Source organism: Chlorocebus sabaeus, chromosome 18 (genome assembly GCF_047675955.1).
Source record: "Chlorocebus sabaeus isolate Y175 chromosome 18, mChlSab1.0.hap1, whole genome shotgun sequence".
NCBI lineage: Eukaryota > Metazoa > Chordata > Mammalia > Primates > Cercopithecidae > Chlorocebus > Chlorocebus sabaeus.
The window spans coordinates 33,064,406-33,089,857 of record NC_132921.1 but is presented as its reverse complement, the minus strand read 5'-3'; the positions used below and the strand labels follow the sequence as shown (position 1 = coordinate 33,089,857).

The 25,452-nt window shown below is 45.1% G+C and overlaps 1 protein-coding gene across 3 annotated transcripts in view; it reads right to left on the bottom strand.

Moving 5' to 3' along the window:
• Positions 1-25,452, bottom strand: part of MYO5B (myosin VB) — a 381,273-nt gene that overhangs the window by 57,772 nt on the left and 298,049 nt on the right. For all 3 annotated transcript variants that reach the window (XM_007974050.3, XM_073006323.1, XM_037982326.2), the window contains 2 exons: positions 23,720-23,959; positions 16,101-16,334 (listed from right to left, as the gene is read on the bottom strand). In XM_007974050.3, the coding sequence (XP_007972241.3) occupies positions 16,101-16,334; positions 23,720-23,959 (474 nt within the window). The remainder of the gene's footprint in view (positions 1-16,100; positions 16,335-23,719; positions 23,960-25,452) is intronic.

The following is a 25,452-nucleotide window of genomic DNA, read 5'->3' as shown; positions in this document are numbered from 1 at the left end:
CCACCAGGCCTGCCCTACAAGAGCTCCTGAAGGAAGCACTAAACATGGAAAGGAACAACTGGTACCAGCCATTGCAAAAACATGCCAAATTGTAAAGACCATTGATGCCAGGAAGAAACTGAATCAACTAATGAGCAAAATAACCAGCTAACATCATAACGACAGGATCAAGTTCACACATAACAATATTAGCCTTAAATGTAAATGGGCTATATGCTCCAATTAAAAGACACGACTGGCAAATTGGATAAAGAGTCAAGACCCATCAGTGTGCTGTATTCAGGAGACCCGTCTCAGGTGCAGACACACACATAGGCTCAAAATAAAGTATAGTGGAAGATCTATCAAGCAAATGGAGAACAAGAAAAGGCAGGGGTTGCAATCCTAGTCTCTGATAAAACAGACTTTAAACCATCAAAGATCAAAAGAGACAAAGAAGGCCACTACATAATAGTAAAGGGATCAATTCAACAAGAAGAGCTAACGATCCTAAATATATACACACCCAATAAAGGAGCACCCAGATTCATAAAGCAAGTCCTTAGAGACCTACAAAGAGACTTAGACTCCCACGCAATAATAATGGGAGACTTTAACACCCCACTGTCAACATTAGACAGATCAACGAGACAAAAAGTCAGCAAGGATATCCAAGAACTGAACTCAGCTCTGCACCAAGCAGACCTAATAGACATTTACAGAACTCTCCACCCCAAATCAACAGAATATACATTCTTCTCAGCACCACATCACACTTATTCCAAAATTGACCACATAGCTGGAAGTAAAGCACTCCTCAGCAAATGTAAAAGAACAGAAATTTTAACAAACTGTCTCTCAGACCACAGTGCAATCAAACTAGAACTCAGGATTAAGAAACTCAATTAAAACCATTCAACTACATGGAAACTGAACAATCTGCTCCTGAATGACTCCTGGGTACATAACGAAATGAAGGCAGAAATAAAGATGTTCTTTGAAACCAATGAGAACAAAGACACAACATACCAGAGTCTCTGGGACACATTTAAAGCAGTGTGTAGAGGGAAATTTATAGCACTAAATTTATAGCACTAAATGCTCACAAGAGAAAGCAGGAAAGATCTAAAATTGACACCCTAACATCACAATTAAAAGAAACTAGAGAAGCGAGAGCAAACACATTCAAAAGCTAGCAGAAGGCAAGAAATAACTAAAATCAGAGCAGAACTGAAGGAGATAGAGACACAAAAAACCCTTAAAAAAATCAATGAATCCAAGAGCTGGTTTTCTGAAAAGAGGAACAAAATTGATAGATCACTAGAAAGACTAATAAAGAAGAAAAGAAAGAAGAATCAAACAGACACAATAAAAAATGATAAAGGGGATAACACCACCAACCCCACAGAAATACAAACTACCATCAGAGAATACTATAAACACCTCTATGCAAATAAACTAGAATCTAGAAGAAATGGATACATTCCTGGACACATACACACTCCCAAAACTAAACCAGGAAGAAGTTGAATCCCTGAATAGACCAATAGCAGGCTCTGAAATTGAGGCAATAATTAATAGCCTACCAACCAAAAAAAGTCCAGGACCAGACGAATTCACAGCTGAATTCTACCAGAGGTACAAGGAGGAGCTGGTACCATTCCTTCTGAAACTATTCCAATCAATAGAAAAAGAGGGAATCCTCCCTAACTCATTTTATGAGGCCAGCATCATCCTGATACCAAAGCCTGGCAAAGACACACACACACAAAAGAGAATTTTAGACCAATATCCCTGATGAACATTGATGCAAAAATCCTCAATAAAATACTGGCAAACCGAATTCAGTAGCACATCAAAAAGCTTATCCACCATGATCAAGTGGGCTTCATACCTGGGATGCAAGACTGGTTCAACATATGGAAATCAATAAATATATTCCAGCATATAAACAGAACCAAAGACAAAAACCACATGATTACCTCAATAGATGCAGAAAAGGCCTTTGACAAAATTCAACAGCCCTTCAAGCTAAAAACTCTCAATAAATTCGGTATTGATGGAACGTATCTCAAAATAATAAGAGCTATGTATGACAAACCCACAGCCAGTATCATACTGAATGGGCAAAAACTGGAAGCATTCCCTTTGAAAACTGGCACAAGACAGGGATGCCCTCTCTCACCACTCCTATTCAACATAGTGTTGGAAGTTCTGGCCAGGGCAATCAGGCAAGAGAAAGAAATCAAGGGTATTCAGTTAGGAAAAGAAGAAGTCAAATTGTCCCTGTTTGCAGATGACATGATTGTATATCTAGAAAACCCCATCATCTCAGCCCAAAATCTCCTTAAGCTGATAAGCAACTTCAGCAAAGTCTCAGGATACAAAATCAATCTGCAAAAATCACAAGCATTCTTATACACCAATAACAGACAAACAGAGAGCCAAATCATGAGTGAACTCCCATTCACAATAGCTTCAAAGAGAATAAAATACCTAGGAATCCAACTTACAAGGGATGTGAAGGACCTCTTCAAGGAGAACTATAAACCACTGCTCAACAAACTAAAAGAGGACACAAACAAATAGAAGAACATTCCATACTCATGGATAGGAAGAATCAATATCGTGAAAATGGCCATACTGCCCAAAGTTAATTTATAGATTCAATGCCATCCCCATTAGCTACCAATGACTTTCTTCACAGAATTGGAAAAAAGTACTTTAATGTTCATATGGAATAAAAAAAGAGTCTGCATTGCCAAGACAATCCTAAGCCAAAAGAACAAAGCTGGAGGCATCATGCTACCTGACTTCAAACTATACTACAAAGCTACAGTAACCAAAACAGCATGGTACTGGTACCAAAACCTCTATAGACCAATGGAACAGAACAGAGCCCTCAGAAATAATACCACACATCTACAACCATCTGATCTTTGACAAACATGACAAAAACAAGAAATGGGGAAAGGATTCCCTATTTAATAAATGGTGCTGGGAAAACTGGCTAGCCATATCTAGAAAGTTGAAACTGGATCCCTTCCTTACACCTTATACAAAAATTAATTTAAGATGGATTAAAGACTTAAATGTTAGACGTAAAACCAAAAAACCCTAGAAGAAAACCTAGACAATACCATTCAGGGCATAGGCATCGGCAAGGACTTCATGTCTAAAACACCAAAAGCAAAGGCAAAAAAGCCAAAATTGACAAATGGGATCTAATTAAACTAAAGAGCCTCTGCACAGCAAAAGAAACTACCATCAGAGTGAACAGGCAACCTACAGAATGGGAGAAAATTTTTGCAATCTACTCATCTCACAAAGGGCTAACATCCAGAATCTACAAAGAACCCAAACAAATTTACAAGAAAAAAAAAAAAACAACCTCATTAAAAGTAGGTGAAGGACATGTACAGACATTCTCAAAAGAAGACATTTATGCAGCCAACAAACACATGAAAAAATGCTCATCATCACTGGCCATCAGAGAAATGCAAATCAAAACCACAGTGAGATACCATCTCACACCAGTTAGAATGGCAATCATTAAAAAGTCAGGAAACAACAGGTGTTGGAGAGGATGTGGAGAAATAGGAACACTTTTACACCGTTGGTGGGACTGTAAACTAGTTCAACCATTGTGGAATATAGTGTGGCAATTCCTCAGGGATCTAGAACTAGAAATACCATTTGACCCAGCCATCCCATTACTGGGTATATACCCGAAGGATTACAAATCATGCTGCTATAAAGACACATGCACATGTATGTTTATTGTGGCACTATTTGCAACAACAAAGACTTGGAACCAACCCAAATGTCCATCAATGATAGACTGGATTAAGAAAATGTGGCACATATACACCATGGAATACTATGCAGTCATAAAAAAGGATGAGTTCGTGTCCTTTGTAGGGACATGGATGAAGCTGGAAACAATCATTCTTAGCAAACTGTCACAAGAACAGAAAACCAAACACTGCATGTTCTCACTCATAGGTGGGAACTGAACAATGAGAACACTTGGACACAGGAAGGGGAACATCACACACTGGGGCCTGTTGTGGATTGTGGGGAGGGGAGAAGGATAGCATTAGGAGATATACCTAATGTAAATGTGGAGTTAATGGGTGCAGCACACCAACATGGCACATGTATACGTATGTAACAAACCTGCATGTTGTGCACATGTACCTTAGAACTTAAAGTACAATAAAAACAAACAACAAATGTGTGTGAAGAAAGTTTTTTAAAAATGTTTTTGCTATTTATTATTAGAGCAACTATTTGTATGGGTTTTTAAAAAGCAACAGTTCAGCTGTGTTCTAAGAGAATTTGAAATCATTAGTTGGTATACAGGAGGATGGGAAAGGGTTTTTTATAACATGGGGGCTAAACTGCAATTGATTCACCTTTGTGCTTAGATCCCCCAAAGATTCATTCTGCAGTCAAGTAATTTTCCCTACTAAAATCACATCCCTGCCTTTGTAACATGGATGAGGGCATAGTTGAGCATTGCAAAAAACAGGCAGGGAGAGAATGAGGAACACACGCCAGTGCCCCCTCAAAATTCAGGCTTCCAGACCTGAGATCTCCCTTCCCCTATGGCTGGCTGATCCATCACCATTCCCCACAGAATGATCTCTCGTGATCACATCCTAAGTGTGGTATATGGCAAAGACAACAAATTTCACGGCCGCACAGATCCTGGGCTCTATACACCTGTTTCCCCCTCTATAAAATGTAAACCCGGCTGGGTACAGTGGCTCACGCCTGCAATCCCAGCACTTTGGGAGGCCGAGGTGGGCAGATCATGAGGTCAGGAGATCGAGAGGATCCTGGCCAACATGCTGAAACCCCATCTCTACTAAAAATACAAAAATTAGCTGGGCGTGGTGGTGCATGCCTGTAATCCCAGCTACTTGGGAGGCTGAGGCAGGAGAATCACTTGAACCAGGGAGTCGGAGGTTGCAGTGAGCCAAGATCGTGCCACAGCACTCCAGCCTGGCAACAGATCAAGACTTCATCTCAAAAAAAAAAAAAGAAGAGGAAACCCACTTCACAGAGTTTTTCATCATTTACTGAGATGACGCATGTGAAGTACCAGGCAGAAGTCATTGCATAGAGCAGTTGATTAATATATGTCGATGGTTCCACATTACTCTTACTGGGCATTAAATGGAAATACACACTTTAAAACCATTCCAGCACTTACCAAAAATTTAAACAGTATCTACTCTTTACAAATTACTCCAGAAATTAGAAGGAACACTTCCCAATTCCATTCTATGAAGCCAGTGTTACTCTGAACCAAAACCAAAGACGTCACAAAAAACCAAAACAACAGCCCAGTATCTCTTATGAACATAGATTCAAAAATCCTCAACTAAATACTAGCAAATGGTTATGATAAAAACATTCAAAGTATAAATAGAAGTGAACATCCTCAACCTGATAAAAAATCCCACAGCTAATACCACACTTTATGGTGAAAGACTGAATGTGTTTCCCCTAAGATCAGGAAGTCAAGGGTGTCTGCTCTTGCCACTTCTATTCAGCATTGTATTGAAGGTTCTAGCCAGGGCAATAGGCAAGAAAGACAAAAAGCATCCAGAATGAAAAGGAAGAAGTAAAACTACCTCTCTCTGCAGATGACACAATCTTGTATATAGAAAATACTAAGAAATTCACTTAAAAACTATTAAAATAAATGAGTTCAGGTTGCAGGGTCCAACTTCAATATACAAAACTCAATTGTATTTCTATATATTTGCAATGAACAATCAAAAATAAATTAAGAAAACTATTCCACTATAATGGAATATTTAGGAATAAATTTAACAAGTATAAAATGAAAAAACATTATTGAAAGAAATTAAAGATCTTAATAGATGGGAAGACATCTTGAGATAATGGATCAAAACACTTTTTAAGATGGCAATACTCCTCAAATTCATCTACAGATTCAATGTAATCCTCACAAAGATCCTGCATGGCTTCTTTGCAGAAATTCATGAGCCAGTCCTTAAATTCATATGTATCTAGGGATCCAGAATACCCAAAGGATCTTGAAGAAAATGAACAAAGCTGGAATAATCACACTTCTAAATTTTAAAACTTACTAGAAGACAAAGGAATAAAGACAGTGTGATACTGGCATAAAGACAGACATACTGATCAGTGAAACAGAATTGACTTTCACATTGACAGTCAATTGATTTTTGACAAGGGTGCCAAAACAATTCAATGAGGAAAAGAATAGTCTTAATCAAAGGTGTTGAAACAAATGGATATCTACATGGAAAAAAATGAAGCTGGACCACTACCTTGTAATATATAAAAATTAACTCAAAATGCATTAAAGACTTAAGCGTAAGGGCTAAAACTATAAAACTCTCAGAAGAAAACATAGTAACAAATCTTTGTGACCTTTGGATTAGGCAGTGTTTTCTTAAATACAATGCCAAAAGCACAAGCAACCAAATTAAAAATAAGTTGAACTTCATTAAAATTTAAAGTTTTTATGCTTCAAACCATCAAGAAAGTGAAAGGGCAACCCACAGAATGGGAAAAAATATTTTCAAATCACCTATCTGATACATCAGCAGTCCCCAAACATTTTGGCACCGGAGATCAGTTTGATGGAAGACAATTTTTCCATGGACCAGGGTGAGGGGGGAATGGTTTCAGCATGGTTCAAGCACTTCACATTTATTATGTACTTTATGTAACCAGTACATTTATTATGTACTGGTTACAGTGCTTAAATGCCATCTTTCCTTCCTCTCCTGGCTTTAAATTAAGCTCAAGGCACCAAGAGGTGAGTTAAGGGAGCAGCTTCCCCATCCTTAGCACCATGTAGAAAGGGGGAGGAAAAAATGGCAACATGCTGGAGCTCAGGATTGAGGTCACTGGCTCTCCCCACCCCAGGAAGTCAGACGGCAGTGACTCTCACTTAAAGGTGCCTCAGCCACTCTGGGGAGCTGCTAATGGGTGTGTAGTGGCCTTACATTAGGTTTGTCCTTTAAGGCCCCATATAGAAAAGTAGGATACACAATACAATACTACTGAGGGCTTGCAAAAGCTCCAAGCACTTTGTTAACACTCCTTTTTTTTGAGACAAGGTGTCACCCTGTTACCCAAGCTGGAGTGCTGTGGTGAGATCTTGGATCACTGCAGCCTTGACCTCCCCAGGCTCAGGTGATCCTCCCACCTCAGCCTCCTGAGTAGCTAGGACTACAGGTGCATGCTAACATGCCCAGCTAATTTTTGTATTTTTAGTAGAGATGGGGTTTTGCCATCTTGGCCAGGCTGGTCTTGAACTCTTGGGCTCAAGAGATCTGCCCACCTTGGCCTCCTAAAAGTGGCTGGGTTTACAGGTATGAGCCACTGGTACCCAACCAACACTCTTAACACTCTAGAACTCCTTCAAATTTCAAGGAGTTTTTCAATCTTTCTTTCCCCTCAATTCAAGCAGACTCAGTTTGTCTCATCCATTTATCTGTGGATGGGCTTCCACGAGTTACGAGGAGGCTCTGACAGGCGTGTTTTCAAAAGTCGTCCAGGTAATTCTGAGGCTGTAGAGGTTGAGAGCTGCTGGTCTTATGGTTTTATATCCAGCAGAACTCCTCACCCCACAAGTAAATGATAAGCATAGTCAGGGACTCTCAGTATGGAGAGTCAGGCAAAGCGGCTGGCTTTCTGCCCCACAGGAGGTCAAATCAGATAAAGCTGATAAAAATACACAGGCATCAAACTAATTATACCAAGTTGTTATTCTTTGGCAATTTATTTTGCCAAAGAATAATAATATTTATTGCCTATATTTATTGCCTATAATAATTAATGCAACAGATGTTGTATGTCTTCAGAGGCTAAAATGTGACCTGGCGTTGAGGGCAAGGTACAGAAGAAAAAGCACTGACCGAGAGTGACAATGTTTTATCTGTAGAGGCACCCACTAACCAAGCCTCGTTCTGGCCCCTAGTATGACAAAGGGCAAGGCTGTCACTCATCCATCACACATTTCCTGATACACCTCTCTGTACCAGGAGCCTTGCCAGGGCTAGGGGATACCAAATGAGACAGATTGACTCATGGTAGTTGATATGGTTTGGACATTCATTTCCTCCAAATCTTGTGTTGAAATGTGATTCCTAGTGTTGGAGGTGGGGCCTGGTGAGAGGTGACTGGGTGATGGGGGCGGATCCCTCGTGAATGCTGTAGCACCATCCCCTTGGTGAACTCATCCTCACTGAGTTCACAACAGGAGGTGTAGGTGGCATACATGCCGCTAACCATGGCACTCCCAGACTGTAGTCTTGGCTCGGGTTTTGCATCATAGGTTGTTGCAATGAAGTCACATGTTTTTAGGTGGCATTCATAGGACTGGAGATTTCAGGACCCTCTTGGTGATGATGTCATCCACTTGGTGATGATGTCATGCACTCTGTGCTGGTCAGATGGCATGTTCCATTTCAGAGGGATATTGACTGTGTGTAGGATGCTCAAAGGATGGTGAGGGGTCTTAGTCTTCTCAGGTGACCTACTGCTCTGTGAGCCATCTAGATATTAGGAGGATGTTAAGGGGATGCAAAGTTTTCATTGCCCTAGCATGAAGTCAGTGAGGGATGAGTTCTCACTGAGTTCACGCGAGATGTGGTTGTTTAAAATCGTGTGGCACCTCCCCACACTCTCTTGCTCCCACTCTCGCCATGTGATGCCTGCTCCCCCTTCGCCTTTCGCCATGACTGGAAGTTCCCTGAGGCCCTCATCAGGACAGATGCCAGCACTACACTCCCTGTACAGACTACAGAACTCTGAGTCAACTAGACATTATTTACTTATAAATTATGCAGCCACAGGTGTTTTGTTTTTTTTTGTTTTTTGAGATGGAGTCTCCCTCTGTCGCCCAGGCTGGAGTGCGGTGGCGTGATCTTGGGTTACGGCAACCTCCACCTCCCGGGTTCAAGCAATTCTCCTGCCTCAGCCTCCTGAGTAGCTGGGATTACAGGTGTGTACCACCATGCTTGGCTAATTTTTTTTTTTTTTTTGAATTTTTAGTAGAGACGGGGTTTCACCATATTGGCCAGGCTGGAATGGAACTCCTGACCTCGTGATCCGCCTGCCTCGGCCTCCCAAAGTGCTGGGATTACAGGCATGAACCAGCGCACTCGGCCAAGATGTTTCTTTATAGTAATGCAAGAACAGTCTAATATAGTAGCTGCACTCAGAGAGGGTCCAGCCTGGCAGGACAGGTGCATACACAGTAATGATACCAATAAGGGCTGTAGCAGCTTCCTATAAGGCAAAGTTTTTCAGCCTTGACACTGTCAACATTCTGGGCTGGAAAATTCTTTCTTGGGGGAGTAGGGGACTCTCTTGTGCATTACTGGGTGTTTAGCAGCATCCCTGGCTTCTACCCACTATATGCCAATACAACACACCCTCCTCCCACCTTCAATTTGTGAAAACCAGAATATCTCCAGGCACTGCCATATGGCCCCTAATGGCTAAATCACCCCGATTGAGAATCACCACAATGAGGTGATTTAGAAGGACAAGAAGGTAGCCTCAGGGTCCATGAAGGCTTCACAAGAGGTGGGGGTCATCTGGATTAGGCCCAAGTGGAATGTCTCAGGCAGCTGAGGGCCATTCTAGGTGGAAAGAATAAGTGCCTAAAGGTCTGGAAGGAGGAAGGGCACAGGTTTGGAAATGTGAAGCATTCTACATTGCCAAAACGTGTGGTTGCGGCAGGGGCACTGAGAAAAGTCAAGGCTGGGGAGGGAGGGAGAATCAGCTTGTGAATGGCTTCTCTTCCTTTGTCCTCAGGAAACACTGAACTCTTCTTACTCCCCTAACTTGACCTGGGTGGGCCCAGTTCCTCTCCCCAGCCTCTTCCTGCCCTCCAGGATCTGCCTGAATATCTCACTGTTCCTTCTGCCAGGCTCTGATGTCCCCATTCTTTACTGGTTACTTTCTTCTCATTATTAGCTCTTGACCAGCATTCTCCTGGGAAACCTTCCTGTACCACACGGGGTAGTGGGGGTGCCCCCGTGCTCGGTGTCCTGTTCTGACGGGGCCTGCACATCCCTCCAGAGTCCATGGGACAGCAATGCTTCCTCACGCACCTGCATGCTCAGTCTGGACCAGAGTCCTCAACGCGGACCAAGGGACTATATCGCCAGACTGTCACATCCTCAGAACCCAGGCCACTGCCAGCACCTGAAAGCTTATCAAATGAATAGAAGGACCGTGCAGACCAAGTTAAGGAGTCTGCATTCCCTCAGTCACAAATAAGGGCTCCCTTTAAAATTGTTTTCTTTTTTTTTTTTTTAAATAAATGTGTTTATAGTTGACTAAAATATCTAGAATAAATGAGCTTGTTTAATCAAATAATTCAATTTAGGCAGCACATACAATGTAGGAAAAACACTCTTCAAATGCATCTAATTTGCTATTACTGGAGGCAGTCCACCACTCAATGACTTCATAAGCACCTTTAAATTAGCTTGGCAAATGATCAAAATAGATTTCACTTTTCTAGACATACAAGTAAAATAAAACTGAAAACAACCCAACAGGAGAAACCCGGTATGTACCTCTACAAAATAAAGCCTGGCGTGGTGCAATGAAGTGGTGCAATCTATGTCACAGTTAGGAAGGCAGCGGTCTTGCCTCATCCTGCCAGGAACAAGGCCGTACTCTCTGAATTAGCCAACTACTGGTAGGTTTTATAGCAGGCTGTGAAGTAACCAGACCTTACCATGGAGCAAAACTTTGCTTTCCCTTAACATCCTCCAATATCTAGACAGCTCACAGAGCAGTAGGTCACCTGAGACGACCAAGACCCCTCGCCATCCTTTGAGCATCCTACGCAGTCAATATCCCTCTGAAATGGAACACGCCATCTGACCAGCACAGAGTGCATGACATCATCACCAAGAGGGTCCTGAAATCTCCAGTCCTATGAATGCCAGCTAAAAACATGTGACTTCATTGCAACAACCTATGATGCAAAACCTGAGCCAAGACTACAGTCTGGGAGTGCCGTGGTTAACAGCTTGCATGCCAGCTACACCTCCTGTTGTTTTTGAGGCTCCTTTCTTCCCTCTGTCTCCCTCTTTGACTCATGAATGCAGGTCTCTGACTTGGCTTTGTTATTCTAAGCCATACATTAAAGTGGCATCAGGGGGATTTTTCTTGCTTGCCTAAACAATTTTGGAGGTAGGCCCATGTTTCTGATCTTTCATTAACAGCAGGAAAGGACCAATCCCACACTCAGCTCCATACCCCAGGGGGGTGAAAGAATGCTTCCTCAATCATATTTCCCCAGGTACCAGCCAACCCCAGTCTTCCCAGCCAGCTAACACAGCTGTTGGCAGACACAGCAAGTAACAAACTTCTGCAGCCAAATGGCCCCCACTTTGTGGTTGTCAGGGCTGCAGGGTATGATGGGAGACGCTTTAACAACATAAAACAGGCGGCTGCATCCCCTGAGTATGATAAAAAACACCTTAGGTTTCAGGACTCATTCAACACTGTTCAGCAGCTCCTTTTTTTTTTTTTTTTTTTTTTTTGGAGCTGGGGGTAGTGGTTAGTCTTAACTCTTGCAGGCAATATTACTCAGAGTGTTTCTTCCAAAAGCTTATTTGGGACAGCTTATCAGAACCAACACCGGGGGAAAATCCTGTAACTATGAGGCTAATATAGTCCCTATTAAGTTACGTAAACAAATGCCCCAGCAACATGCTAAAGAACTGTCTTTACTAGTTTGTCTTTGGGAATCCAAATGTAGCTATGGGCTTTGTTTTGTCTTTTTTTTTCAAGTGGGATATTAGTACTGTAAGAAGAGCCAGTGCAAGGTTTCTAGTAGCAAACATGGGAAACTGGTTGGACAACGCCGATCAGAAAAGGTTCCTCTGCCATCTGTCCTTGAGGCTGTGCAGTTACCACATAATAAATTTACAGGCACAGCCCCAGGTAGGGGCAACACTTTTAATTCTCCAAAATCTTTAAGGGTTCATTTGACCATTTTCTGAGGATGTTCTTCTAAGTAATCCCAGTATGAATTTGTTTTTTGAAGTAGCTGAGTTATTAAAGCAAAAGTTGAAAATCAACATCCTTTGGATAGTAAGACAACTTTGAAATGATGGCTAAAGTATCTTCCAAATGGTCATGCAGATGGGTTTTAATTCCTCTCCCACCCCTAAGCTCACAGAAGCTGAAGTGCCTGGGACAGAGTTGCTCATCTCTCTGGAGGTTTCACAAGTCAAGGCTGCCCTTGAAGTCAGAAGATCCTTCCTGACCTGACCGCACTGTGCTCCTGCTGTTCTCAGCCTCACTTACTCCACCTGAGCCCAGTGAGCACCTCATTGGTCCTCACACCCACCCAGCCTACTCGTGCCCCAAGGCCAGTGCACATGTGCCACACCTGTGGCCTGTTATCCCCAAATCGCCTTGGCTTATCTTCTCTCACTCAGGTGTCTTCTCAGAAAGACCTTCTCTGGCCATCAGTGGTGAAACGACACCCCTCAGGCCCCCACAGGTCACCCTCCATCCCCTTTACTCTGCTTCATTGTTGTTTGTAGCCCATGGTGGGTAATTCACGTTTGATTCCTGTCTGTACTTTCTTCCCCCATCCCCACACATTTAAACTCCTTAAGAATGAGAAGGGCTTCTTCAAACACCATTCACCTTTGCCCCAGTGTGTAGAACAGGGTCTAACACATACAGGCATTCAAACACCTGCTGAATGAAAGACCATGAGCTTCTTGCTTTCTGCAGCAAGATAACGTCCTTCCAGAGATGGGCCAGGGTCCCCTTCCTAATAACCCTCAGCTTCCACATGAATCATGAGTCCTGGTGCTGCTGAGAGCACAACCCCCTCTTGGCTGGTCAAAGTAGTTCTACTCCATGCCTTTGGGGAGAAGGCTCAACACACTCTGCTGTGAAAGGCCCCATTCCCCAAGCCAGATCTCTCTACCTCTATTTGGAGAAATCAAAACCTTTATAACATGAACTACCCAAGGCAACCAACTAGCGGCTAGTGGTTCTATGACTGATGTCTTCATACAATGCACAACCCAGCCCCACTTGTCTGAATGCTCAGTGCCTGGGGGCCTGCTAGTCATCTCTCACAAGGACCAGGGACCCCCCCTGAGAGCCAGGCACCTGGCTGTGGGTGGTTCCTCCTGACCCACCATAGCCCTGCACCAAGCTAAGCCTTGCTCTGGTCCCACTGAGTAGCCATCAGAGCAGATTCTGAATGAGCTATCACCTCTGTGCCTAGGGCAGCCCTGGGGGCCACCTCTCTTTCACCAAACAGAGCAGCCATGCAAAACAGCACAGCTGTACAAAGGCAGCCGGCATAGGGATTGCTGAAGTTTTCAAAAAGAACGAAATGTACACAATGCACAGGCTAAAAGGGAAGGAGGCTAAGGGCCTGGGTGTGGACTACCCTGTGGAAGGCGCCAAAACAACGGATACGTTTAGTAGAAAAGAATGTCATCTAATTTATGCGACAGAGCTGCTCTGGACTCTGTGGACACAGAGATGAATTCCTGTCCTCAGGGAGACTTGGCCTCCCACAGGCCAAGGCAGGGCAGCCACATGGCCCGCCAATTAATATCGTCAGAGATGGTAAGCCCAGAGTTTTCCAGCATAGCAGTTCCAATACGACACTCGCTGCCTTTGCTGATGGAAATATCAAACTCATTAATTAAACATCTACTGGCGGTCAGGCCCCTCACTGTGCTTGGCTGGTCTCATCAATCTCGCTCAATGCATAGCAGGCCCCTGCTCAAGCCCCGGAGGAAACCGACTGTCTGATTACTCAGCATTTATTGAGATGGACACAGTGCCTTTGATAAATACTATACCCTGAGGAGGCACAGAAGACAAAACAAAAAAAGCCAGCCAGCTCATCTACCTCCCTCCAACCACCACAACAAAAAGATTCTGAAGATTCTAAAGAATATTTGCTTCCGCTTTTTCTTTTCCAGGACATGCCACTTCATGAGTCATCTCCTGTTGGTTTCTGAGTGTTACTGAGTTGGAATTTGCTTACATTTGGGGTAGGGAAGGGGCTTTTGCACTACTCTGCTCCTAGCGTTCCCCTCCTTGCAGCATCCTTAAGTTTTTGTTATCAATTCCAAGCTCTAATTTTCTTTAAGACCTAGGCCAGCATATTATTGCTAGGGAAGAGTAGCAACATTTCTTAAGGAGAGGAGGAGGGAGTCTGCCTCTCTGTTTTGCTCTTCCAATGAAGATTTTCATATTATAAACTCTTATGCACTCCCTTTGATGGAGACTTGGGTTTTTAGAGTGCTGAAGTCCCCAAGTTGTAGCATTTAGCAGGAAGCAGGGAAGTGGGGCTTGGCTAGTCAAGTGCTATCTGTTGAGGCAGAGATAGGTGAGACGTGATTTTGTGGATCTGTTGGGTAAACAGACTTTGCAGGTGTATGATCTGACTGGGACACACATGCAGGGAAAGTTTTTTCTCCCAGGGTCACTATTCTCAGGAGTCTCCAGTTCTATTCTTGATCCTTTCTGACTTTGGACCTCACTTTCTGGTTTTTATTCATGTAGAAAGGTTACCATTCCATTCATCTGCTCCCAAGGGTAGACAAACCACAAGTGTGGAATTCCATGATTTGTAGGTTACAAGGCTTGTAGCCACATTTAACAGGAGTTTCCAAGCACCACATGCTTTCTCCTAAAGAGTGAATCCACTTCATGCCTTGTGGTGGGCAGGCTGGCAGGTGACTTATCTGGGCAGAGGGTCTTGTGATACCTCAAAGCAACACATCAGGAGGGTGGCCTTTTATGGGAAGCTCACATCTTACTTTCTTCTTCCCTTAATCCCCACACCTGGATCCCACCTCTGGCTCCTGGGGTCTGGGTGAAGGCAGGAGTTGATGGTGCTGAGGCCGGAGATGGGAAGAAGATCTACACAAGCCCAGCAAGGGCTGGCACTGTAGGCTCTAACCCCCATGGGTGTCTGTGTATTCCTCAGCTGCATGTGAGGGCTCAGGCCAGGAAAAGGCAATGGGAAATAGACAAGAGAAGGACTCCCACATAGGACCAAGGGCCTCTGCTCCTTCCAGAAGCCAAACACAATCTCATAGCGGCGGCCAGGTGCAAGTCCAGAAGAGGCCTTGGAGATGATCTGAACCAACTTTTATACATATACACACAGATGAAGGAACTAAGGCCAGGGAGGCTTTCTGCACATGCTTGGGAATGGCAGAGAGGGGATGGAAGTCTGGAGACTCCAAGGTCTACCCCAGGGCCCTTCCTGCAGCAGCATCCAGCCTGCCCCAATTTTGAAGTTGTTACTCTAACACCCTGAACACTGGGTCTCTCCCTCTTAGATTCCCACCTACTGCGACTCCGCATTGATGGACAGACACTGAACAAGTGGGCAATATGTTATTTTCCCTGTGGCTTGTAGAGATGGGGTGGGGGATGGTGGTGGGAGGCAGAACAGCAATGACCCAAGCCTGTGGGGGCTCTCCAGGGGCCCTTGGGACTTCCCTGGCTGGAATAGTTATCTTGGCAGTGGAGCAGGGAATTTCTGTGCCCTGATGTTCAGGGCTGGGGCAAAGCTCAGGAAGTTCTATTTCATGGCGTAAGAAATAAGCCCACCAGGGTGGGTGTGACAGGCTGAGACTTTCAATGTTCAAAGGGGAGGCATCTCTGCCAAAGCACAATGCTACGTCATGGGCAGGGGTGCCCAGAGGCTGCCCTCCCCAGCAGGCAACATCAAGATCAGCCCCAGCCTCTGTCACAGCTTTCTTGCCAACAAGGATGCAGGCCACCGAGCCAGCCCTGGGCCTAACTCTAGACCATAAAAACAATGCTCACAGGCAGACACCATGTGTCCCTCCCAGGGGATGCCACAGTGTCCAGCTAACAGCAGAAGCGCAGTCATGCTTGTGTGGGTTTCCCCAAAGCATGCCACTTTCTGTCTAGACACAGATGAATGGTCAGTCTGTGGACACGAGCCCAAGATCATGGCAATTTTACCACTTGAAGCAGCAGTGGTCTCTGAGGGGTGGCTCTGTGTGCCTACCCACTGCTTGCCAGCACCGGCCCCTCTGGCCTGAGCATACCTTCCTCAGCTCGTCCTTCTCCCTACTGTGTGCATCCTCCAAGATCTTGCGCTCCGAGTGGGCCCTCTGCAGCTCCGTGCGCAGGCTCTCCACCTCCTCCTGCAGACTCAGGCTGGGGTCCTCACCCGGGCTCTGCTGGTAGTGCGCCAGCTCCTTCTTCAGCCTCTCTACCTCCATGGTGTATGTGGAGGTGGTCACGGACAACTGCTCCGACAGTGTCTTGAACTCTTTGTTCTGTGGAGAACATCAGCAAACAAGGAGAAGGGAGAGGAAGGGGTTGGGGGGAGAAGGGGTTATTTCACCAGGAAAAAAGCATGAAGGCAATCAAAAAAGGAACTTCCAAGGTGGGATTAAGTCTCACAATCATTGCACGCTCAAGTGCTTGCCTGGCATCTCCCTAACAAAACACTACTGTGAACTTACAGAAACAGGGGGAAACAAAGAACAGCAACACTGGCATTCAAAGAGTTCGAGAAGCTTTCCTGAGCATGTGCAGAGCTGGAAGCTGCCTGGTAGTGGGTGGCTCTATGTCGGGCTGGGTGGATCCTACACCTTATTTTTAAGTTGCAGAAACAAAGAAGCTGGCTCCCTGGGTTTGCAGCCTTCATTTTTTAGGTTTCCCTGCTCTTTCATACTGAGCCCTCCTGCCTGCGGACTTGCCAGCACAAAGAGCTGCAACCTAATCGCTGGCTCTGAGACAAAGGACCCCTTCAGCATCCCCTCTTCCAAGGAGGCCCTCCATGGGGCCTTGGGATCTCTTTCACCACCTGTCAGCCATGGCTTGCCCCATAACACTCTAAGACTCAGGGAACTGATGTCCTGATCCACCCTGCCCAGACCATGCTTCTGCAGATGGGGTACCCAATCCCAGCCCACTCAGGCAACACACAGTTGTGAAGCATCCCCCATGGGCCCAGAGCCCTAAGAAGCTAGTGCTGGTATCAAGTGCTACTATAAATTATGGGCAGAAATCAGCACCGCAAGAGTTGAGAGCATCAGCTAAGAGTGGTCAGTGGGGAAAGTGGAGAGGAAGAAACAGGGCTCTCCAAATCATCAAGCAGGCAACAATGGTCATTGATTATTCTTCATTGCTCTGGTCTGCAGGAGCACCAGGCAGAAAAGAGCTAGCGGCCAAATCACTGATAAGCTGGAGCATCCAGGAATCAATGATTAATTCACATAAGAAATTAAACTTCACAGAAAACAGTAAGAAGCAGCAAAAGAAAAGCCCTTGGACCCTGTAAAATGCTACACATGCTGTAGGGCCTTGTGGTTGTGACCAGTACGGCAATGCACAAGCCAGCAGTCCATTTCCTGCACCAACACAACAGAATGACACATGCTACCCGCTCCCCAACACTCTGTGGGAACCTCCCAGTTACAACCTGACACACCTTCAAGCCTGGTCTGCCGGTCAGCCATGTTCTAAGGCATCACAAAGAAGAAATCCAATCAAGCAGATTCTATTTGAAAACCTCAATTCATGTCTGTATTATCCACTCCAGTCTGGGTCTCCACTGGAGGCTGAGGGTCTCTGCACAGGGGAGTGGGGCAGAGGGAGGGAACACATGCTGGGGTAGCCACCCTCTGACTTCATCTCTGCTCTGGGCTAGACATGAGGTTTGGCCCAGCTGCTCTCTCTAGATGGCATAGCCTGGGTCAGATCACTAGGAGTGGAACGGTAACTAGGTGGGTGTCTCTAGGTAGAGCTTGTTGGGGTATGAAGAGAGGCACAAATGGTAACAGGAGGCACATCGTGTCCTGCTATTGACAAAGATGGTACCTCAGAACCCTAATGCAAAGTATGATGTATCCAGAAGGCCCAGCTGCATTGATCTTGACATCACCTGAGACCTGGCTCAGGGATGTCAGGGAGTTGAGTGGCTGGAGCTAGACAGACCTGTGCTCAGACCCCAGCTCTATCGTTGATCAGCTGTGTACATCCGACCTAGTCATCCAACCTTTCTGTGCCCCAGTGTCCTCATGTATAAAGCAGGAATATAACAGTAACTCCTGCTCAAAAGGTGGTTATCAAGATTAGGGAGATAAAGTACTTTGCTAGGGGCTCAGTAAACATCAGCTATCTTCCTTGTTCAGGTTCTCTATGGAGAACCCTGGAGAGATGCCTGAGTCTCTGGCTCTCTGGGGTGTGGGTGGGGAGCTCCTATGTCTTGTCGTGGGCATCCAGATATGGTCACTGGGGACTTGTGGAGGCAGTGCATTTTCTGTTCTGGACATTTGACTTCAGAAGGGCAGGCCCCAGAAGGCTTGTCCTTGCACCTGTAGGTGTCACGGCTGTGCAGCCAAGCCTGGAAGAGGGCAGGGCATGGGATGCCCACTCCCTTGGAGACCCCAGAAGCCTTCCCTGCCATGTTACTGCCCTGAAGACTTTCCAGTGGAACAAGATATGGAGGTGGAAGGCAGTGATACTGACGATCCTGACCTTGTGTGAGTCTAGGCTAATGAATGTATCTGTGTCTTAGTTATCAGCAAAAAAAGTAAATAAAAAAATTTAACTTTATTTTAAATTTTTTTAGGTACATAGGTGTGTATATTTATGGGGTACCTACGATGTTTTGATAGATATGCAATGTGAAATAAGCACATCATGAAGAATGGGATACCCCAGAAATAAATTTTAAAAATAGAAAAAAGCTTACAGAATAAGGATGTCAAAAAATAAAATATTTTTGTACAGTTGTACATGTTTGTGTTTTAAGCTAAGTGTTATTACAAAAGAGTCAAAAGTTAAAAGTATTATTTATAAAGTAAAAACATTACAGTACTCCAAGGTTAGTTATTGAAGAAAAACAATTTTCTAGTAAGCTTAGTGTAGCCTAAGTGTACAGTTTATAAACTCTACAGGAGTGGACAGTTTATAAAGTCTACAGGAGTGGAAAGCAATGCCCTGGGCCTTCCGATTCACTCACCCCACGCAGCTTCCAGGCCTGCAAGTCCCATTCATGGTAAGTGCCCTATATAAGTGTGCCATCTTTTACACCATATTTTTATTATCTCTTCTCTATGTTTAGATATGTTTAGATACACAAATACTTACCATTGTGTTACACCTGCCTATGGTATTCAGTACCGTAATATGTTGTACAGGTTTGTAGCCTAGGAGCAATAGGCCATACCACATAGCCCAGGTGTGTAGTAGGCTACACCATCTAGGTTTGTGTAAGTGAAATCTATGATGTTCACACAACTACAAACTCTCCTAACGATGTATTTCTCATAAGATACACCTGCCATTAACAGATATATGACTGTATATTATATATATATATATATATATATATGCATGATTACATATAACAAATTTAACATATTTACAAAGTGACTACTAAGTATATGGAATCAAATTGATTTAAAAAGCTACTGACTCCATATATTTACATCATATTTTTCACATAAAATATATTTAAGGATAACCTTATATTCATAAGTGTCTGAGGAACTTTACTCTCATTATAAATAAATTGTAAGTTAAACTGGCCAACTCTAAATGTGTGCTTGACTAAAGTCAGGCTGGCAGAGAGCTGAGTTCATGGACTACATAGTTTTGCTGAATGATGTCATACCACAGCCTATCCCAGGGACACTGTAAGAAATGGTCTCAAGAACCAGCACTGTATATATCACTGCAGGATATGGTGAAGGATGTGGTTTGTCACATCACAGATTATGAAAGCTCACAGGAACAACATGTCAGCACCACGGACAGCTCCAAATCCTCTTGAACTGCATGGTTCTTTTCTATTAAGAACTCTCAAGCCACTCAGTTTCCTTCATGTTACTGTTTGCGTGGAAACTTGGTGCCAAATTTGCATCTTTTCCTTCCAGTTGGGTGTACAAGGCCTTAGGATATGAATTTTGGGTGCTAACCTTACCCTGGTTTTATCTTCATTTCCTCCCTTACTGACTTCTTGGCAGTGAGGATACTATTTTAGAAAAAAAGCTTCCCAGGGTATTCTAGAGTACAGTCTGGGGATAGGAACCTTACTCTTGCCAGATCATGGTATCAGTGAATTTTTGAGCTAGATGTTACCTTAGAGATCTCAGGCGAATCCCCTTGGAAGAACTACAGGCCAAATCATTTCCAAGCTATCAGCTCTGGTGGTGAATATAACTGAGACAGAATCCAGGCCTCTGTCCAGTGGGGACTCTGTCTACTCCTTGTGCTGTTCTGACAAATACCTTGGGACACCTTCACCTGTGGTGTCCTTGGTGTTCGCAGATCCTCCCCTTCTGGCTTAAAAACCCTGTGTGCCCAGAGGACCACTGCCTAAATTGTCTCCAAGAACTACAGGAAAAAAAAAATTCACTTGCAAACAGCTGGCCCCATCTGCTAAGAGACTGCAAAGAAACAAGCCCCTATGTAGAGCTCTAATGGAGATTATGTCGATGCTTCCTCTTGTAACAGAGTGTCAAGCATGTTATTTGACACTGGGTCACACTCCCCACTTTAAATGCCAGCCAGTCCCAAGGACAATGCTATCTGTACAGGCATGAACCCCAACTAAGGCTAAGAGTCTCCCTTGGACTGAGGAGTTCTCCTGACATGTTCCAAGAGTCTCCCAATAGCTAGAGATCTTATAGTTTGGTCAGAGGTGGCAGAATATACCTGAAACCAGCTTGCCAAGTTTCAATCCCAGCCATGCTACTTACTAGCTGTGTGACCTCAGTCAGGCTACTTAACCTCTGTGTGCCTCAGTTTATTCATCCTTAAAATGGGGATATTAATATGTATCTCCTAGGGTTCTGATGGGGATTAAATGAGTTAATATGTGAGAAGAGCACAGGGTGCCTAGTCAGGTAGTGCAGGCAGGGGCACAAGAAAGCAAGAGCTTATCCACCCCTCCCACCTTTTCTGATAACCCTCTACACACAGGGCATCCTGCCCAGGGTAGCTAACACCTGCCACCACTCACAGATGTTTGTCAAGCAGGAAGCTTAAGCAAAAAGCTTTTTTTTTTTTTTTTTTAATAGACCATTTAAATCTGCTTTTCTTTGATTTTTCAAGCACGTGGATTGTAAAATGCTAGATTTATTTTTATCCTCTCAAGTTAACTTTAGAAATCAGCAATGCCGATGCAGAGCCCTATGGCTGGAAAGCAAGGGCTGGGGGAGCCAGCATGTACACAGGGCTCCCAGCAGGATGCAGCGGTCAATGCCTACTCATCCCTGAGACTGCACTCTGGCTGGAAGGTTAACTTACAACATCTGACTAAGCAAGTCTTTTCTTCTTGTCAACAGCCACAATAGCCACCACCACCTTGGCATGTTTTGTGCTTGTGTTTTTCAAAGGGCCAGTGCCAGACGGCAGACCTTTTTCTTTGCATTCCTATGCCTCTGAGTGGATGGGCCCTCCTCCCTGACCTGGCATATCACAGCAGGCCAACCAGGGGCAGGCATCAAGGTCCCCACCCTGTGCCTGGGCTCTCTGCCTTGCTTCCCCAGTAAGGAGCCAAGCCAAACAAGGCACCCTGTAGAACTCGCACAGAGAAACACCCAGTGACCGTCTCTTCTCAGAAAGACTTGTCTTTTGCAAGAACTGGGAAACAGAGGCATTCTATTGCTATCTCTGCACTGCTTACGGGCTCCTGTTCAGGGCAGATGGCTTAGGTGTAAAATGCTTTTTCCTGCCCTACTGGGTCACGAGAAGCTTTAAAAAATGCCCAGTATAGAATTGATACATTAAAACCCAATGACTTCCAAGACCATACATGGTGGCTCCAACTCTAAAATTCTCTGTTTCTCCATGCCACACACACTCTTCATGTCCTTTCCTTCCCTAGGAGGCACCCTCCAGGGCACCTCAGAAGCCTGGTTCTGTGGTCACTTCTACACCCTGCATGCACAAAGTAACAGTGGGCCTCCATTCAACTCTGGGAGCCAAACACAGCAGTGGGCATGCATGGGAAAGGACTGAAACCCTTCAGTAATGTTTGGGGTTAAAAAGCCAGCACTGCTCTCATTATGGCTGTGGGATCAGAGCTGAGGTAGGATCCTGGTCCCAGCACTTTCTATTTCTGTGACTTTGACAAGGGACTTGATGTTCCTGGCCTACCATTTCCTTATATACAAAACGATCTCACAAAATTGTATGAAGATCAAATAAGAGTAAACACAAAACACATATTGCAGAGTTTGGCACATGGCAGGTGCTTGGAAAATCTTTAGGAGGATCAGTGCTGTTCACCCTGTTGGCATAAGATTTCCTCCCTTATGATACAGCATGCGACGTATGTCACAGCCATCCTCTGTCCAGCAAGACCAGCAAAGCACCTGAAACAGCCAGGCATCCAATAAAGGTCTTCTGAAGGGAAGGAGGACTAGCCATGTGGGCTACCAAAAAGCGTGAGCCTCATCTATTCTATCAGACAGAGCTAAGTGTTTTGTGCTTGTCTCTAATCTTTTGTACTACCTTGTGCAGTACCCAACCCCCCACAGGAATTTAATCAATGGCTTGTTACTCCTGTGACTGGCTGACATGGGAAGGTGGCCAGGGTAGAAAGAGGACAAAGCTTAAAAATAAGAGTGCTAACCATTTTTCAAGTTTCTCCCACTGCATACCAGGCCCTGCATATGCATTAGGCCATTTATTCTTCTTTCAGCCCTGTCAGCCCCATTTTATGGATAAGGAAAGAGGCTTGGAATAGTCACATCAGTCACTCAACTTTTAAGCGAAGAACTGAATTCTGATTTCCCAATCAAACGCTCTTTCCAAAAGAGGCAGACAGACAGACAGGTAGATAGAGAGGCAGAAGGGCAAAGTGATGCAGAGCATGGGCTCTGGAGCCAGACAGCTGGGGTTCAAACCTCGGCCCTGCCACTGCCACCTGTGTGACTTTAGGATGCTGTGCCCTTCCAGTGTCCTCAATTGTACAAAAAGGGGGATGGTAATACTTGCCGTAGGAGGGCCACTATATTAGACAAGCTACTCCAGACAAAGCGCCAGCCTCATGCCCCGCACAGCAAGCCCTCCATGTACATCAGCTGCTGCTGCATTATCCTATACCACCCCTGCAAGGGCAAAACACCAGCACCTTGGGCTAGTGTGTCAGTTTCCTATTGCTGCTGCAACAACTTACCACCAAGTTATGACTCAAGATAGCATAAATCATTATCTACAGCTCTGGAGGTCAGGAGTCTGAAGGGGTCGGCAGGGCTGCATTCTTTCTGGATGCTATAGAGGACAGTCCACGTCTTTGTCTTCTCTGGCTTCTCAAGGTTGCCTGCACCTCTCCCACCTCTGATTCTGTCATCACTTCTCCTCTGAACCTGACCCTCCAGCCTCCCTCTTACAAGGACCCCTGTGATTATATCAAGCCCGTCTGGCTCATCTGGGATACTCTTCCCATCCTACAGTTCTTAATTGCATCTGCAAAGTCCCTTCTGTCACATAAGGTAACACACTCACAGACCCTAGGGCTGAGGGTATCTTTAGGGGCCACTGATCTGCCTGCCACAGTTAGTATCTGCTGTGGTCTGAGGACATCTGTGCTCCCTTGGGTCTTCGGCATGTGCCATTCCCCAAGGAAGCCATGGGCTCTCTCAAACATGTTCCAGTACCCCAGCCCCTGACACCCACGTAGCGAGCTGCGGACACTGACCTGCTCGTCGATCTTCCGCTGCAGCTGGACCACTTTGTTCTCCATGCCCACGTTGAGACGTTTCAGATGCTCTGCTGAGCGGGCCTCGATCCTGAGGGCCTTCAGCTCCCGCCTGGCCTTGAGCATCCGGAAGGCACATTGGATGACGATGGCTGCATCCCGCAGCCGCTGGAAGTGCCTGCGTGCCATCCAGCCCCGCACGTGCTTCTGGATGGTGGTGGCCTTGTGCTCCATGAGGACCTGGTGGGAGACAAGGACACATACCTTGTGGGTTTGCACTGCAGGACAGGAGTGAAGGAAGCATACATCGCTGCCTGTGGAGGGGAGAGCCCAGGGCAGCCTTGGTTCTAGGAGTTGCACAGAGAATGTGCCCCCTAAGATCTAAGGCTTTGGTGGTTGCTTTATAACACATTTTAGCAAGGTTCTGCAGCCCACGTATCCACAGGGAATCAGCTGTCAAACTTGTTTCAGCTTTGTTTTACGGGTTAGGAAATCAGTCTGAAAACCTCAAAGGTGTAGGGGTCTAATGATCATCCACTTGCTCTTTCCCCATTTAACAGGTGGAGGTCCCCTCCTGGTGGCACTGAGTTGGAAGTGAGATGCTTCAGTGAGTGTCCACAGCAGGCTAATGACTTATAATTACACACTTGGTGTGTAACTCACTGGGTTTGTTTTTTTTTTTTTCCTACCAAGTTGAAAAACCACTCAAGAAATGAAAGCATCATCAGTGTGCTCGCCCTAATACCTGGCAAAATAAATATGTGGAATAAATGAGTAAACAAGCAAACAGGCTGAGTGACAAACAGTGCCACAGCCATGAGTGACAGAGCTGGGAGCCACATCAGTGCTCACTCTTTGCACGTGCTGGCCCTGCTGAGTGCCTCCCAAACATCACCTGCCCCTCCCATGGGAGCAGCACACCGACGCCACCCATCACCCACGAACACTCACAGAACCTTCTCCCGCTGGCCTGGGATTCTCCACATATTATTACACCAGGGTATGCTGCACTCTGACCACATTTTTATTATCAATTTAGTGTTTCACTTTTATTATTTAGAAAATCACACCTTCTGTGATCATAGAAGAGATAGCTGTTCATTTAGTGAAAAAGAAAACCATTTTAGACATTTCCTTCCAATTCAAGTCAGCTCTGTGCTTCAGATGTGTTGGTTCTACCTGGTTGAACAGATGTGTCCCGATGTGGGGCTTCTGAACCCAAGGGTTTTGGCTTCACTGGAACAACACAAAGTGCAAGAGCCTGGCTGGGAAGGGTCAGGGTCTCCCTCCTGACTTCACCGTGTTAGGCTTCAAGCTCCTGCTCCGTTAAATGGAGGGGTTAGACCTGATGATGCCCAATACCACCGCCTGCTCTCAAGTGTGAATGAGCCCTAGGTGGGTCACCTGGCCCTGCTGTTGGCTGGCCTGGGCAGGCGACCTGGCTTCTCTGAGCAACTCAGGTATCAGAAGGGGTATGAAAACTGCCGTGGTTGGATGCTGGGCCCCTTCAAACTTCATGTTGAAATCTGAGTCCCTATGTTAGAGGTGGAGTCTAACAGGAGATGTTTGAGTCATAGGGGCAGATCCCTCATGAACAAATAAATGCCCTTCTTCAAGGGTGATTTCTCACTGTTAGTTCTCATTAGAGCTGCTTGTTAAAAGAGCCATTCTTGTGCTTCCTCTCTCACCATGCGATCTCTGCACACACTGGCTTCTGCCTCCCACCATGAGTG